At 35.9% G+C, this 16,657-nt stretch overlaps 1 protein-coding gene across 3 annotated transcripts in view; it reads right to left on the bottom strand.

The window, feature by feature from the left end:
• Window positions 1-16,657, bottom strand: part of VPS13B (vacuolar protein sorting 13 homolog B) — a 480,656-nt gene that overhangs the window by 137,753 nt on the left and 326,246 nt on the right. For all 3 annotated transcript variants that reach the window (XM_086465731.1, XM_086465733.1, XM_086465732.1), the window contains exon 32: window positions 16,453-16,596. In XM_086465731.1, coding sequence (XP_086321857.1) covers window positions 16,453-16,596 — 144 coding nt within the window. The remainder of the gene's footprint in view (window positions 1-16,452; window positions 16,597-16,657) is intronic.

The raw sequence follows: 16,657 nt of genomic DNA, 5'->3' as shown, positions 1-16,657 counted from the left end.
AAGCTAGTATTACAAAACCAGAAAAGATTAGCCAGCAGGTCAGGCCTTGAATTTTTGAAAGAAAACAAAGATGTGCCCACACCAGGTTTCCCCTGGTTTTGCTCAACACTCCCCACAGGTGAATGACAGCTTGTGTCCACTGGCTACTGGCTTTGACTGCAAATTATGCTTGAAATATATATCAGTTATGAATAAAAATTCCATCCAGACACTTCAGTTCTAGGTCATTCTTCATGTGCCCATTTTACCAGTACATCTGAGTCCAGCATTCACCATCTCAATTGTTAAATACAGTTTCTCCTCAAATTTAACAAGAAGATTTTTTTCATATGTTTTCAGGGAAGAAATAACTTTTTAAGCAACAAATTTGTGCATGACCTACAGTATTCTAACAGATAGCAATGCATAGATACAATAACAACAAGTACATTGAAGAATTTTGGAAGCTTTGTTCATTGCTCAGGCAAAAATAACAGATTGACAGAAAGGGGCAGAGGACGTCTGAGAGGGACCCAAAATAGGGACAATTTCTTTGTTTGTACTTATACTGTGAGCAAATATTTCCACATTTTCAACAACTGATTGTTGAGCGCTGTATTCCTCACTGCAATTAAAAACTTGTAAATAAGAAAAGAATGATGGACGGAAAAGATGATGAATGTGTCTATAATTCTTTCAAGAAATAGCTTACGCTACTTTTTATTGATATATTAGCTACCTATCTGAATTTCAGACTGTCAGAGTTAGGTATGGACTTGTTACCTACTGAAGCATGCATTTGGGGTAACAAAAAATAAGCAAAAAAGACTATGTAACCTGACAAACAGGGATGGAGGGGAAAGGGAGAAGTACACCAGCAGGAGACAGAAAATGGGTGAAGGCTTTAGACAACATCCTCTGGAAAATACTTCAGATAAACAACTTGCCTTGAATTTTTAAAGAAACCATCTTGTGTTCATCAGTATAACTGATTTCTTTCCTAGAGCCATAATCCTCACATAGATTTTGTGAAGAAAAAGATAGAATTTGAAAGTACCTTTTAAGTTCTTCAGGGAACATACCAAATAACTGCACTTTGTATCCATAACTACCTCCAATATAGATAGTTATTAGACAGAAACATTCTTTAAGGTAAATTTAAGCAAAATTACTATTTGCATAGCAATTAATATTTTTCCAAAAGTCTAGTCTTACTCTGAGGGTTATGAAGGAGTACTTTGTACGGAAAATAGCATATAAGATTTACTGACTTGCAGTAAGATATGTTATCCACGCATGCCTACATGGACAGAAGCAGACCAAGATGAGAATTGGCTCGTATTTAATTTCTTTTTCAGAGAGGAGTTCTTGTATTTTCCACTTCTAAATGCTAGTATGACAAATGCTCTCCTGCCAAAAATCTCCAGGTGGTAAGTGATGGACACCAGGAAATGGATTTGCCAGACTAAGAAATAAACTCCTTGAGAACTCACCTGTTCTATCACTGATCAGCAGTAAAGCTAGTTATCATTTTTATTGGACTTTTACCAGAATATTAAAAATTCTTTTAAGAATGAGGAAATATGGTCCTTTTATTAACAGTGCATCTATAATCTTAGGTGCATCACTGAACAGGACATTAACTGCACTTCACTCTCATATTTGTATTTCTTTTCCTAGCACTTCTGTTTCTGTTCTCCACATGCAGGTATTATATCTTCTTCTTCTAAGAATTTGGCATATATTAATTCTGAAAAAGTGAATAATTATGAAAAGGCAGCAACATTCTTTGCCCCTCAGGTTATTTATCAAACACCACATATGTGTCCCTACTCTAAACCTGTCAAGCAGATCAAAGCAATATTCTTTGCAATAATAGACTATACTTTAAGAAGAAGTCAGTACAATACATCTACTGTACATCAAAGATGAATTTATAAAAGAGTATAAAGCTAGGGCTTATAATAAGTAAAACCACAGCACTGGAGGCCCAACGGCATGAAACTCTTTACAGAATATTAAAACATGTAAAAAAAAAAGATTTACTCATAAATCATCACTTCTTTATTATTTTTGTCTACACTAATCTTTACAACACTGCTCTATAAACCACCAAATACAGTCCATTTGGAAATCACACCTTTAAAGTTCAAACAAGTGGTTGCTACTTTGATGACTGTCTATATGTAACCAAAGCATAAAGCAGAGAACCACAATGTATTTTATTTTTGAGCCAGGAGACAATTATTTAATCCTTCTATTTACCAAGAACTTCCAGTGAAATCAAGCTTCCTAACTAAGACTAATGATATTTATAGTTGCTTAACAATCTTCAGGATTTATCAAGCCAAATAGTTGGAAGAGAGTGAAGTTTTTTTCACATCTTAAATGCTGGGTTTTTTTCTCATTTTTTCCCATACTTCTCCTTCAATGTGGATAAAAAACATTTTTCCAATGAGATTCAAAGCTGGTATATACTCACTGTATTTTCTCTTTATTCTTCCAGCTTTAAAATATAGTTAGCTATTTCAAATATGGTTTCCAGACAAAAGGGAAAAGAAGTAACACAGACTGCCACTCTGACATTTGGGCATTAAGAGCCATTATTAATTTCTAAAATCATAGAATGTCTTTTTTAAACAAGAAATAAACTGCACTTTCTTAACTGTAAAAAAATTACTTATTGGAAAAGTTTATGAATGACTACAGTGGACTCTCTACCACTGAATTATATTATTATTATTAGAAAAATTATCTATGGAACACACTTTTAAAGATCTAATTAAAAATTTCTCATCTAAGGATGAATTAATTGAAGGAAATCTTACGGTCTGAGGTAATTCCAATCACAGTGGTGTCCACTGTTACCTTAATCAAAGACTCTATAAAACTCTGAAATATCAAAAAACCTCTAATGATAAAAATGATTGCACACCTCTCAGCTTTGCTTCCAATGCCAGACAACTTTCCAAAGGACATTCCTTTTTATTTACCCATACCAGTTTTAATGCCATTTCTTTCAGCCTCAACACTGACTACTTGTCTCTTTCATGCTACTCATATGCCTTATCTGTCTGATACTGCACCCCTATCTATTTTCCAATTAACACTTTTAATTTCATTTTGGTAATTCGTTTGTTTTCAATAAAGTTTGTTAAATCTCTTTACTTAAGTTCATACATCAGTAAAAATGCCAGTCATTAGTTCTACCTTAAATAGTGACCAAAATTGAACAAATCCAGTATCAGTACCAATCCTTCAAAGTCCACTTGATGCCTCCAACAAAAGCCATGTGCACTGATTAGATAATCTCTTAATGAAGTAAGACTCATTGTGACTGATGAAACACTGTCATTCAACCTAACCATGCTTGGAAAAAATTAAGAGCAAGTAGATCAGCTTAAGTTACTGAATTAATTATTGGTTACTTATTGAATAGGCGCCTGTGATGATCTAATTTCATTCTAACCTGCAATGCTAAACTGTTGAAAGAAGAAAGTTAAGAACAGCTCTTGGCACTTGAAAGATTATAGTAAGCTAATCAGTAAGTTAAACAGAACTCCATCAATCTTTATTATTCTGCTTATATAGTCATGATAAAATATTCCATAAATTCAGCCATGCCAAAACTTCAACTCTTCTATTTCAGTTAACAGAGCAACTACAACTTACAACTACATTTTGATCTTATGTTCAAGGCAATGTACAAAATTGTGGGTTTAACTGTAATATTCTGACAAAAACCTAACAACTGTCAGTATTATGTCTTCTAGCCCTACTAAACAATTTTTAATGTCAGTAGAATCAGAGATTAATCCATCTAGTTGAATTCACATTGAGAAAAAAAAGCATTTTCTGAGAAGTCATAGTCTTACTAACTGAATAATTGCCATTTACTTGATTAAGGTATGTCTGTGGGGTTTGAGACCCATATACATATTGTTCCCAATTATAAACATATTTAAAGGAATACTCAGACATACTACAGAAGATATTATAATTCCAATTACTGAGAAGCTGGCAAAGAGCCCACTTTTATCTGAATAACGACACATCAAGATAGAGTTTTACTTCCTGCACTTCTAGATAGTCTTTGTATGCTTTCATTAATTGTACTTTAAAAACTCTTCAGATGTCTTTGCAAAAAGCACATCATAAATTCCTGAGAACTGTCCAATCAAAACATGCTAAATTGTTTAGCTTTGTCAGACAATCCAGTGGTAGGAAAGAACTAGCAGAGCTCTTCCCTTTCAAGCCTAAAGAGCAAAATTATAAATTCAGCTTTCAAGATTGTCTTGAAGAACTGATTGCACCAGATTCCTAGCAACAGCAAAAGCAATTAAGTGTAAAGACACAGAAGTATTTTAATACTGGTCTCATTCAAGCATCAATATTAATTTTTACACATTGTAAAAACAGAGATAAAATTGAAAAGAAATCCTCTCTAGCAGATATCAAGTAGAACTCACGTTTTAAAAATCAGGAAGGAAAGGTATGGTCACTTATGCTAGGAAATTTTTGTTGACTTTAATAAAAAATAATTTCAGGATGTGGCCTCTGCTCTATTTCCATATTTCAGAGAGTCTTTAAAAAATAGGGCCTACACTTCTTAGGTTTGTGAAGTTATTGGTAGGAACATAAAGCTATTAGGCACAGAAAGACATGTAATTTTCTGTTTGTATGGTTTTTAAGGAGATAAGATGAATTTTTTGCTCTTACTTTACACCAAAGGGGACCTGCATTAGGAATGCCATTAATATTGCAACATGCATTACTAGAATATAACTGTAGTGGTAATACAGCTAAATTATCTTCCCATTTACTCCAAGAACCAGTGCACTTTACCAAGAGTAAGACAAACCTCAGATAGTCTATGCTAGTAGCTTCTAGTCATGTTTTCAAACACTGAGAAATTACAGAAATATCTACTATAGTATAGTATACAGGCATACTCTAAAACACAGATACATACTGACTCTCACAAAAGATTGTAAAGTATTTAGAACATGTACAAGGCATGTTTTATACGTTACCTAGCACATATCACCAAGGAGCAAAACATAATTAATTTGTATCCAGAGGGAGATCCAGGCAAAAACTGTTAAAAGTATTTTGTGCTGAAAACTTATCCATTGCAATAGTGCTGATTTGTACTCATTTGCTACAAGTCAACAAGAATATGGGGAAAAGGCGACCATTGCATTCTTCCCCCTCTCTTTAGTGAACAAACATCACTGCTCACAGCCAGACATGCAATGACATTCCTGTAAGTTATTTATTCCTAGAAACAAGGAGCTGCACACATGCTTTCTTTTTTTTTTTTTGAATGAATGCTAAGTGGATTATTGCCTTTCCAAGACTTGAACCTAAAGTTCTTAATTTTATTTGAAACCCAGCTTTACACCATCATCATGCCACAGGAGGCTGGGGGGAGGAAAAGCACAATACAAATGTCCTATTTGTCTAAAACCTTAAAAAAAACCCACCACAATTGCTTCCCTGACTCCAAAGGTCAAATGTTTATTAACACATCAAAACAGGCAGCTGTAAACTCAGGGTATTTTCAGTCTTAATTACTTGATTGTTTAAAACCCCATCCATAAGTTTATCATAATCAAGTATGGATTGTTATTATAATTTATAATCTGAAATTTTACAATTCAAATTCATATAGGTACATACAGTCCTGGGCTAAAGGCAGGGGATCAAAAAAATTCCATTTACTATAATCATGGTATTTTAAAAATATAAATGACTAGTATCCCATTAGATTACCACTAGATCTTTACTACCAGTACATTTAGTCAAAATTTAATTATATAGTTTTAAGATTTTTCAATTTGACTTAGAAACAGAAGTGACTTTGGTTTTGAATGCAATGTCCACTACTAAACGAATCCACACACTGTTGGAGAATTCTACATTGCTCTATAAAACTTTGTGTTGGCTCAACAGCAGGGATGAGTGTGCATTTATACAAAATTTATATAAAGAAAATTACTTCTATTTTCAGTGTGTGAGACGTGTAACATCCATGGTACCCAATGTAAAACATCAAAAGAAAAAACGTTTTTCTTTCAGTGAGCCGTGTCAAGCAGGTCATATCCCTTTATGGTAGTAAACATCTGTTGGGTGTGAATTAATTTCAGTGGCATAGGTTTTCTTAATGAGTGATGTGCCAAAACTGTGATACAATGTCGATAGCCACCTGCTTTCAATCTGCTTATATCCAGTCCCTTGAAAACTTTCCATCCCTTCCCTCAGCATGTCCTCATTTACACATTAAAAAAGGCAAATGAAATATGAATTATATAACAGCAAGTATTTGACTTAGGATAATATAGACAGGAATATTCAGGAATATCACAGTTTTATCCTGCAACTTTTTTTTTTTTTTTTTTAAATATGCTAAGGTTGCTTGCATAAAAGAGACTTAATTTTTTTCCTTTAAAAATAAAACAGCTCTTCAACTTCTGCTGTTGAAGAGGCACAAATGGCTGTTCAACTCAGCCATTAAAAGATTCCTTTCTTTCCAACAAAATAGGTTGAATACTTAAGAAAAAGCACTCCAGGCATGAGCCACAGTCAGGCACAAGAGAGACAACGTGCTGAGAAAACTGCTGGTTCTCTGAAGTTCATTCACAGCTGAGGCCTCAGAGACCAATGAATAAATATATCAGCAGCAGGCTCTCTTCTCACAAGTAATTATATTACTGACAAGTAATTGTATTACTTGTAAGAAGTAATTACAAGATAATTGTAATTTTGAGAAGTATTATTACAAGAGTATTCATTAACTATTGATAATTTCTCACTGTTTATCCAGAGTAAAATAAACTAGATAAAGCATAGGATGCAAATCCAAACTGTTTCTAAGTTACAGTGAAAATGTTTCAAATTTAACTCAGAACTGCAAAGTTTGTAACTAACTAAAAAATATTGAGCAAATCTAAGAAAAAAAAAACAAACTTGAAAATTCATCATGGAAACAGGAATGGCTGTATCATTGCTAAGAAGATTAACTTCAGAGGGGAGAGGAAAAAAGGAGGAATAGCCACATTGTCAGCTGACTGAGCTGAACTTCAAATGAAATTTTAAAATGTTGGGGTTGTTTATTTTAAGTTCTGACTGTTTTGTACAGCAACTTAAGGGCAAGACACATGAAAAATCAGAACTGTGTCAGGCAAGAAGCTCATGACAGAATTGTGCCTGATTTCAAACCTGCTCCCCATTTCAATGGGTTTTCTCATCAGACTTGGAATACTGTATACAGAGAGTATGCTGTAAGATTGTCGCTTCAGGTAATTGAGAGAAAAGTCTGTTCTGCAGAGAAAAGATTCCCACTACTGACAGGCAATGGTGGGAATCTTGTGCCGGCTGGGAACAAGAGCTCAATTCAGTGGCTGTGTCTAGTCAACTAAGCTTCTGTGGGATAAAGAAGAAGGTCCTCACCTAAATAAATAATCGATCAGTTAGTCTAGATGAATCAGCTACAAGTAAGAGAACAAAGCCAATTTAAAGACTCATGGTTATGACTGTACTCTCATAGTGATCTATGCTGGGGCTGATTACATCCCATATATTCACAAATCATATCCACAAATGGAAAAAGGAACCAAGAGCAATGTGAGGAATTTTTCTAAGTATATTAACTTATTCAGGGTAATAATGACAAGGGCCAACTGTGAAGAACTGAGTACCCTAGAATGCTGAATGACAGCACAATAAAATAGCAGATTAAATACAATATAGGTAAATGTAAAGTGATCCAAACAGGAAAAAAAACCCTAAAAAAAATAGAAAGATGGGCTCCAAGTCAATTACTGTCACCTAAAAACAAGCTCTTAACCTTATTACACATAGTTCTATGAAAGGGTCAGGTAGCAGGAAAAGGAAGAGGATCAGTAGCACACATAAATCCCCAATTCTCTTATCAACAACTACAGGAAAGGAAGATGGAACAAAAGGGAGAACATCACTGTGCCAACATATAAATCCATGTGTGCCTGTCTGTATCTTGAACAACAGGTCCAATTCTGGTCTGGACCATGCTCCACTTATTCCTCAAAAATGAACACGGTAAAACTGAGAAAGAGCCAGAACAGGTTTACAAAAATAACTAATGGAATGAAACAGTTCGTAAGGAATAATCCTAGTTAAAAAACAAACCAAAACAAAACAAAAAACCAAAACAACACAATGCTAGGATTCTTTAACATGGCAGAAAAGAGAGACTGAAAACAGTGTATAATCCAAGCATGCAAGATAAAACGGCCTAGAGATGGTGACTAAGAATTTTTTTTTCCCCCTAAGATAACTTGATGCAAGATAAGTAAAAAGCTGTGGTGGTGTTCCCACCGCATACAATTAACTGTGGAACTCCTTCCCACAGTTTATTGCAGATGATGAAAGCCTGGATGAGTTTCAAAGGTAACTGGACAAATCCACGAGAAAAAAAAAAACACCGAAAACTATCAAGTACATAGACATCACCGCTACTTGTGCAAGTGCCTGAGCTGCAAATCTGACTGGGAAAATATTGTAGGGATGCATAATTAATGTATCTGTTCTTATACTGTTTCCAAGTCATATGCTAATGTAGGGCTAAATAAATGAGCCCCAGTTTAAGCCACTATGGACATTACTGTATCATGTGCCTCAAATATTGACTATATTTATCTAGTCATGTCAACCATATTTATCTAGTCATGAGTTTGAAATCTTTGTATTAATTCCCTTCTACTTTCTGTGTGGTAAGTTCAAAATCTTGACGAATTTGTTGCAGGAAGTACCTGTGAAAATTTAGGGTACTTACAAAAGCAAGAAGTCCAAGCAAGAAATTTATAATGGTGCTTTCTAGATCTAACAAAACAACCCCTCCCCCAAAAATAATGTGGTACAAAAGGAATAAGTATGTCACCCTTTCCAAAAGATGATGCAGGATAAACCCAACAGATTTTGAACAAAAGAAAATTTGCCAGTGAAACTATCAAGCACTAAAGAAAATCTTCAGATCTGTTTCTTTAGTATAGCCTTTTAAGTTCAGAAAAAAAAAACCCACAGAAGCTATCATGATATTCTGAAGCATTTTTCTTCCTCTGTGAGGAGGACAAGTCTTCAAATAATTTCAGAAGACACAAAAACACATTTATTACTTAATTTCTAAAACAGAGCAACTCTGAATAGCAAAAAGACTGGAGAATTGCATATGAATATCAAGAGTGAGTCAGGTCAATATTACCAGAAGTGAAGACACTTATGTGTGGGGTTCTGAAACAAAGTGGACTGCAGGAGATCAAGATGAAAGAATTGAGTTAGGAGACTGGGAGAAGTAAAGAATGTTATATTAGCTTTATGACAAGGGTGGGGTTTTTTCCTGGTGGATGCTGGTCAGAATACATACAAAGATCAAAGAGCATCCCCATCTCTGGCTTTCTTAATGATGTGGTTCATCCCTGCCCCCTTAAAATATGTTTTTTATTTTGTTAAAAAGTATAAATATTTAATTTGCTTGAAAACACTGGTTTCAAAAATAGCCATGTGTTATTCTTTATATATGGTTGTTTTTAAAGTAGACTTAATATGATGATTACTTGACACTAATGAATAACAAAACTACTTACTGTTGGTAAATCCACATGCCCCAAAGAGTCTTAATACACTGAAGTTCCTCTTTATCTAATAAAAAGAAATTTACCTGCTTAATGATTTTTAAGCTTCAGAGAATGCAATTCACTAATTTTTGCCATTTTCACTGTGTGGCTTATTTTTTGAAATCCAAGGCAGATGAATAGAATTTACTGAACTCAAAATCACATAAATTAGAAATTGATAGGGGCCTGTTACAATTAGTTAGAGATTATAACATTAGAACCGGTTAAATGATAAAACTACAGCAGGTAGTCTTCTCCTGATACGAAAAATCAGTGAAATGATCCCAGCTCAACATCTTTTTGTCATGTCCCTTGGCAGTGTTCTACACCAAATAAGATTTTTCCTAACATCCAAACTTGAATAATGTTTCCTTTCATTTTTAATTATAGAACTCCTTGTGTACCTCTATAATTCTTTATACAACTCTAGATGGTTCTACTTCAACCTTGATGTTCAAATTTCTTAAATATTTGTGGCTTCACTGCTCCAAAACATTCGTCTTGCAGCCAAGGTATATACATTTGACTTTTATGATCCACCCCTGCCCCATAAATCACACCTAGAATCCCCAAATATTTTGTTGTCTTTCTTTGGAATACTTGTTAGCTTCAAAGGGCTGCCTGCTGGAAGAGCTGTCATCAGCCCACATAGCTGGGACCCTAGAGTGCCAGCCTTGCTGGAGAAAGAATGAGCAGGGAGGCCTACAGAAAGACTGCTAGAGAGAATCAGAAGAGACAAGCTTTATATATTCACAGTTTTCACTTGGACATTTACCGAAAGCAGTAGAAACTATTGGCTCGGAAAAAAATGCAAAGCATTGCTAAGCATCAAAAAAGATGGAACACAGCTAAGTGACAAAGTTAAGATGAACAAAGCAAAGCTTCTGACTGACATGTTTTGCCCTTCCTCAGAATTCACAAAGTAGATTATCTATCAGATTACTTGATTACCTTCTACGATAAAATTGCTGGATCTGTGGACAAGGGTAGTGCAGCAGATGTCATTTACCTCAACTTTGGCATGGCTTTTAACATGTTCACAATATTCTTGTATCGAAGTTTGGGCATTAGTCTGGATGGATGAACTACCAGATGGATTTAAAACTAGTTGAATGATTGAGCTCTGAGGTATTGATTAATGGGAGGCAGTGAATACATGCAAGGGCAGGGATGCTATTCAGAGAAACCTAAACAGGGTAGAGGAATGAGCCAAACAGGAACCTTAGAATGCTAGATGAGGAGAAATGTGAAGTCCTGTACCTGGGAAGGAAGAACCTCAGCAATGATATAAGCTTGCAGAGCAGTCCTGGTGATGGTTCTGGGCAGCAAAAAGGTGGCCAGCAGCATCTTGGACTGTATTGTCAGAAGGATGGTCAGTAGATTGAGGGAAATAATTACTGCCCTTTACTCAGCACTCCTGAGGTCACATCTGGAATACTGTGGCCAGTTTTGGTCCTCACAGTATGAGAAAAATATCAATTGAGTTCAACAGAGGGGAACCAAGATGGTTGCAAAATCAAGACAGAAATATCAGATGACAAAAAGTTTAATCAGATAGCATCCACAGGCATGCGGACAACTCATACAGAAGATGGTGCCAGACTCTTCTCAGAAATGCCCAGTGATAGGACAAGAAGCTATAGGCACAAGTGGGAACAGGAAACTCCAATTAGATATCAGGATTTTTTTTTTTTTTTTTTTAATCATTTGGGTGGTCAACTAGGCTGCCTAGAGAGGTTGTGTAATTTCTGTCTTTGGAGGTACTCAAGACTCGATTGAAGCCCTAGAGCAACCCCATCTAATTAGGCCTGCTGTAAGCAGAGGCCTGGACTATATGAACTCTGTAAGTCTCTTACAATCTAAATTATTCCACGATTCTATCCTACCTGAAGCTTTGTATGTTAAAAAGCAAATCAACCATAACTATACACATATGCATAATTGTATTTGAACGGACACTAACAGGAAACAAACACAATGAGATTAATACACAATTCATCACTACTGACTTTTCCATTAAATAAGACCTCATACTGTAAAAATGGCTTCCTGAAAACAGGTTAAACACCACATCTTTAAATGTGGTTGAAGAGCTTGCCTGCAGGAAAGATACACAATCGAGATTATTATCTTAATTAGTAATAATGGGAGTGCCTAAAGGAAAGCCAAGCAAATACACTCATTGCCTTAAATCACTGTCATACAAAATTCCATTCATAATCTGAGTTTCTAGTTTAACTTTCCTTTTGTCTCCCAACCCTGGTGCTCAAAAGTCCATTCAGACCTCAAATTTCCTGAAACCTTTTCAATAAATCTGAACAATGATTCTGTGTATTCTATATGCTGGATAATTTTTTCCTTAAAAAGTCTAAATCCCTACTAGCAATGCAGCATTTGCAATTAGCTGCACACCTCTGGAAACAAAAATTTTTTTCAACTTTCAGTAGTCCATGGTCAGATCTGTAAAAATTCAAATGTATTTCTAGGAGTTCTTTCAATATTTCACCTCTTTAAAGCGGCACCAACGCAGAAAAAAATGTGAAGAAATTACTATGCTTGTTCTCTTTCTACGTTTAGGCAACTCTTGAATCCTACAGCTTCTGTTACAGTTCATTTTTCAGTATTGACAGATACTTAACAAAATCTTTGAGAAGAATGTATCTCAATCTTTTCATTATTCTAGCAGAAAAAAGGACAATCAATAAAACCAGTTTCAGTTGTGGTCAGTTATATCAAGAAATTAAAGGCATTCCTTTATTCCCTTTCCTATTCAGATAATGCCTGCGTGCACTGTTTTATACACTTTTGTTTATTGTGTGGTTACTCATTCATTCATGAGTCCCTGAAGAGAAGCATTGTATGTGCGTAGGTTCTAAATACCCTTGAAAATAACTGAACAAGTATTTAATGCAAACAGTTCAGTAGTGTAAATTAATGTACAAATACCAAAATAATATTTATTCAAAAAAGTTCTATTCCTTTCAACAGAACTTTTCAAAAAACCCAAACCACTGCCATGTTTTCTTGGGGCAAGTTTGGAAGACAGGTTTTGTACATTCTGATTTGGAAATGCAAACTTTCTTGGCTTCTTCATTGCATTTGGGACTTTCTCATAGGAATCTAGTTTCTTCTGCTTCATCGTACTCTTCTGTTAATCACGCTTAAGCATCTAATAGAAATATTGGTGAAAATCCTCAAATGCTACTAACAAGAAGTTCTAAATCTGCAAAGCAAATAGGCAGTGTGGGAAAAAAAAATCTTAAAGCTGTTTTCTATGAATTGTATTGCTGAGTAAGACTATGTTGAATGCAAATGCAAGAGGAACACTGCAGCAGGAGAAACAGAGTACAGGTTCTGTGTAATACTATGATCTGTGTAACAGCCTAGGTAATTTGAAATACTTCAGGAAAACCTTTGGAGGATGGATAACTTCAGCTCAGGTTTTTTCATAAAGTATTAGATGGAACACATCCAAAGGTATTTGAGGAATTGGCTAGTGCCACTGCTGGGATTCTCCTCATGATAAGTGAAAGGTCATGTTGCCTGGGAGAGTCTTTGATGTTTGTAAAACAGTAGATGTAACACCCATCGTCAAAAAGAGCAAGGAGAAGGATCCAGGGAACTACTTGATAGGCAGTCTCATTGTAGTCCCCAGGAAGGTGAGAGAACACATTTTCACAGAAGGCGATTCCAGGCACTTGAAGGACAAAAAAGTTTTTGGGAACAAACAACACGTACTTCCCAAAAGGTAACGCGTGTCTTACCACAACCTGATTGCCTCCTATGATTGATGCTGTGGATAGAGTACTGGATGCTGTTTGCTTTAGCCTTAGCAAAGTTTAGACAGTCTTCCACAGCAGACTTGTATCCTGTTAAGTGTAAACTGAATGGGTGGACTACTAGGTGGGTAAAAACCACACTGGACCACTAAAATCACAGAGTAATGGCCAGTGTTCCAAACTGTTTTTGAACTCTAGTTACAGAGTGACATTCCTCAAGGTCTGATCATGTTTAATGTCTTTAACAAAGACTTTGACAATGATACAAAACATACCCAAAGAAAGTTCACAGATGACACTGAAGTGCGGGGAGATGTTCATACAGATTCAGAGAAGGCACATTGACAAAATGGAGGAATGGTTTAAGAGAAACCTCAAGAAGGTCAAAGGTAGATGCAAAGTCCTGCACCTGAGATGGAAAAATCTCAAACTAAATACAGGCTGGAGGCCAGCTGCTACAGAGTAGCTTTGCAGAAAAGAACCCAAGGGTCCTGCTGGACAACAAACTGAACATGTGACAGTAGCATGCCCCTGTAATGTTGAAGGCTGAGTACTTACCAGGCACCATTAACAACTGCAGAGCTAGCAGATCAGAGGTGAGATGATTTCCTTTCATTAGCTACTTGTGAGTCCACATCTAGAGTACTGTTTCCAGCTTTGGGCTCAACAGCAGAAGAAAGATTGACAAACCTGAGCTGGCAGAGGATCATCAAAAAGATTAACAGGTTAAAGCACAGGATTTATGAGGAAAGGGTGAGAGAGCCAGGTTTGTTCAGAGGAAAAAGGAAAGGCTAAGGGTGGCGGTGGTGTATCAAATTGCTGTTTCCAGTTACCTAAAGCAGCCTTATGAAGATGATGAAGTCGGACTGTTCTTGGAGATGTATAGTGAAACGTTGAGAGCAATGGTTAAATTTGTATCAAGCAAAATCCTGAAAGGATATAAAGACAAAAATTTGCCAGAGCAAGGTAGTGAAACATAGGACAATGACCCAGAAGAGCAACCTCCTTCCTTGGAGATAAAGAAAGATTTGACTGAACAATGCACTGAAAAGCCTGATCTGGCTTTGACATTAGTGTTCTTTTGAGCAAAAGTATGGTCTCCAGAGGCATCTTCCAACCTAGATTATGTTTTGATTCTTACAATTAAATAATTAGCAGGTGTGAAGCACGAATAGCCATGTGCAGACTCCAGACTTCATTCATTGAGATGAAAACAGTGGCATACAATCAGTGTATTATGTTTCTCTGCTGACTGAAGGAGAAACACAAGGATAATAATAACTTTGCATATATTAGAGTGTGGGATAGCTTCATATAGGCACATGAGATTACAGAACACCAAAGAAAGAAATGGACAAAAAGTAACTAACTATTGAATTTTACATTTTCAGTATAGTAAACCAAGATATAGTTCTTCAACTTATTAAAGAGAAGGCAAACACCACCTTGAACCAGAACTATTCCCATTACTCGTTACACGAGGCCTCAATAATGCAAGGGAGATATCAATGAAGAACAAATAGGTATCTTGGGGTGTAGTAAACAAAAAACCTTCTGAAATTATGTAGTAAATTGCTTCTAAGTTTGTACAGTCCACATCAGTCATGCAGCAGTTCTGCACAGCACCAACTCAAAAATTAAAACTCTTAATACCCATTTAAATCTCCTGATTCTATCCATTCCACTGACAATGGGAAAACAGTGCTCCACAAATTACTTATTGAAGATATTCCCATATATACTTATTCATAATGCTCATCTCCAAAACAGGCCCTGTGTCTGAAAAGTATCCAAGGAAAAGAAAGATACACTGCATTTCTTTTCTACATTTTTCATGTTTCGACACGGTAGTGAAACAACACCCTTTATTTCCCTGCATCCTTGGGAAGGGATAAAGAAGCGGGGGCTGATGTGATGCCTAGATTAGCAGATACAAACAACTTCTGGGGTTTTGACAGGCTGAGGAGAGAGAAACATAAGTAGTTGGGCTGCTCTAAAGCATTCCTCACTCCCACCCAGACTCACATGCATGCTGAATCTGTGGGAATAGGGAAAGGAAGGAGAAAAGTTTCTTCACGTCTCCCATTAGTCATTCTTGGAAAGGAATAGTTGATTTGTCTTGCTCTTTAACTGTCTCCCTAACTCTGGCTCTTATTTGTGAAGATTTCTCAATGGTTCCAACAGCCATTCCAGTGCAGTTAGTGCCTTGGCACATATTATCTCCTACTGTCTTAAAGACGCTGTCAGCCTGACTAGATTTCTGGTTTTGAAGATAAGAAATACATACTTTTTCTTGGGGCAAAGTTTTCTCTTTCTTTTCTCCTACCTTTTTTTTGTATTGACCCAGAAGTTTAATAATTTCAGTTTACAAGTCTGTCACAGTTAGTGACTGGCCTTCAATGCAAACTGAGGTATCAACTTCCAGAAATAAAGAATGACAAATTCAAGAACAGTGGTTGCTGAACACTGTAAGACTCCAGAAAAAAGCAGAGATTAACTGTTCAGAAGATGAAGGACCCTTCACGATGTACCATTCTTACTGAAGAAGTATGAGAATATTCCTAGGTGGATTGAATCTTAGGAACTTGAGTGAAGACATTTAATGTGAGTAGTGGTTACCAGGCACAGAGGAAATTTTATAGCTTACTGGCTTTAGTGAAGTACAGCGTAGCACGTGAACTCATAAGAAGATGCCAACACTTCAATAAAAGTTAACATTAAATGCCAAACAATCTCAAAAACCTACTTCAAAATTTATTTCCTTCATCGTTTATATAAGATAATTGTCCTTGTACATAAAATGTTGCAGTCTAGTCTAATTTACTGAATAATATTCTTGTTAAAATAACACTCATCCTATTGTTAGAACATTAGAATGCATTTTAAAGCTGACTAAACAAACAATAATAAAAAACCATATTTCATTTACCTATATAATTTTGGCTAGCTGATGCAAACACCTGATTAGACCTATGGTACTCCAAAAGAAAAAACCCAAAAAACCGCAACAAAAATCAGCTGCAAGCCAGGGAAAAACCTACCTCAGTGGTGCTACTGGAAGGTTCCAGTCCGACCATATTGGCTTGTACCAGCTGCTGAAGAAGTTGTACTTGAGCCACATTGAGGAAGAAATCCAGGTTTGTTGTCACATTCACTTCCAAAGAATGACCACAAACCAAAATTTCCTGTGAAGAAGTTAAGGGAAAATACTAGAGAACAGCTACTGGTGAAACAAATTTCAGTTTC

This window comes from Leptosomus discolor, chromosome 5 (genome assembly GCF_034619465.1).
Source record: "Leptosomus discolor isolate bLepDis1 chromosome 5, bLepDis1.hap2, whole genome shotgun sequence".
NCBI classification, from domain to species: Eukaryota; Metazoa; Chordata; class Aves; order Leptosomiformes; family Leptosomidae; genus Leptosomus; species Leptosomus discolor.
Note: the sequence above shows the minus strand (reverse complement) of the source record. Positions and strands in the feature narration are given on the sequence as shown.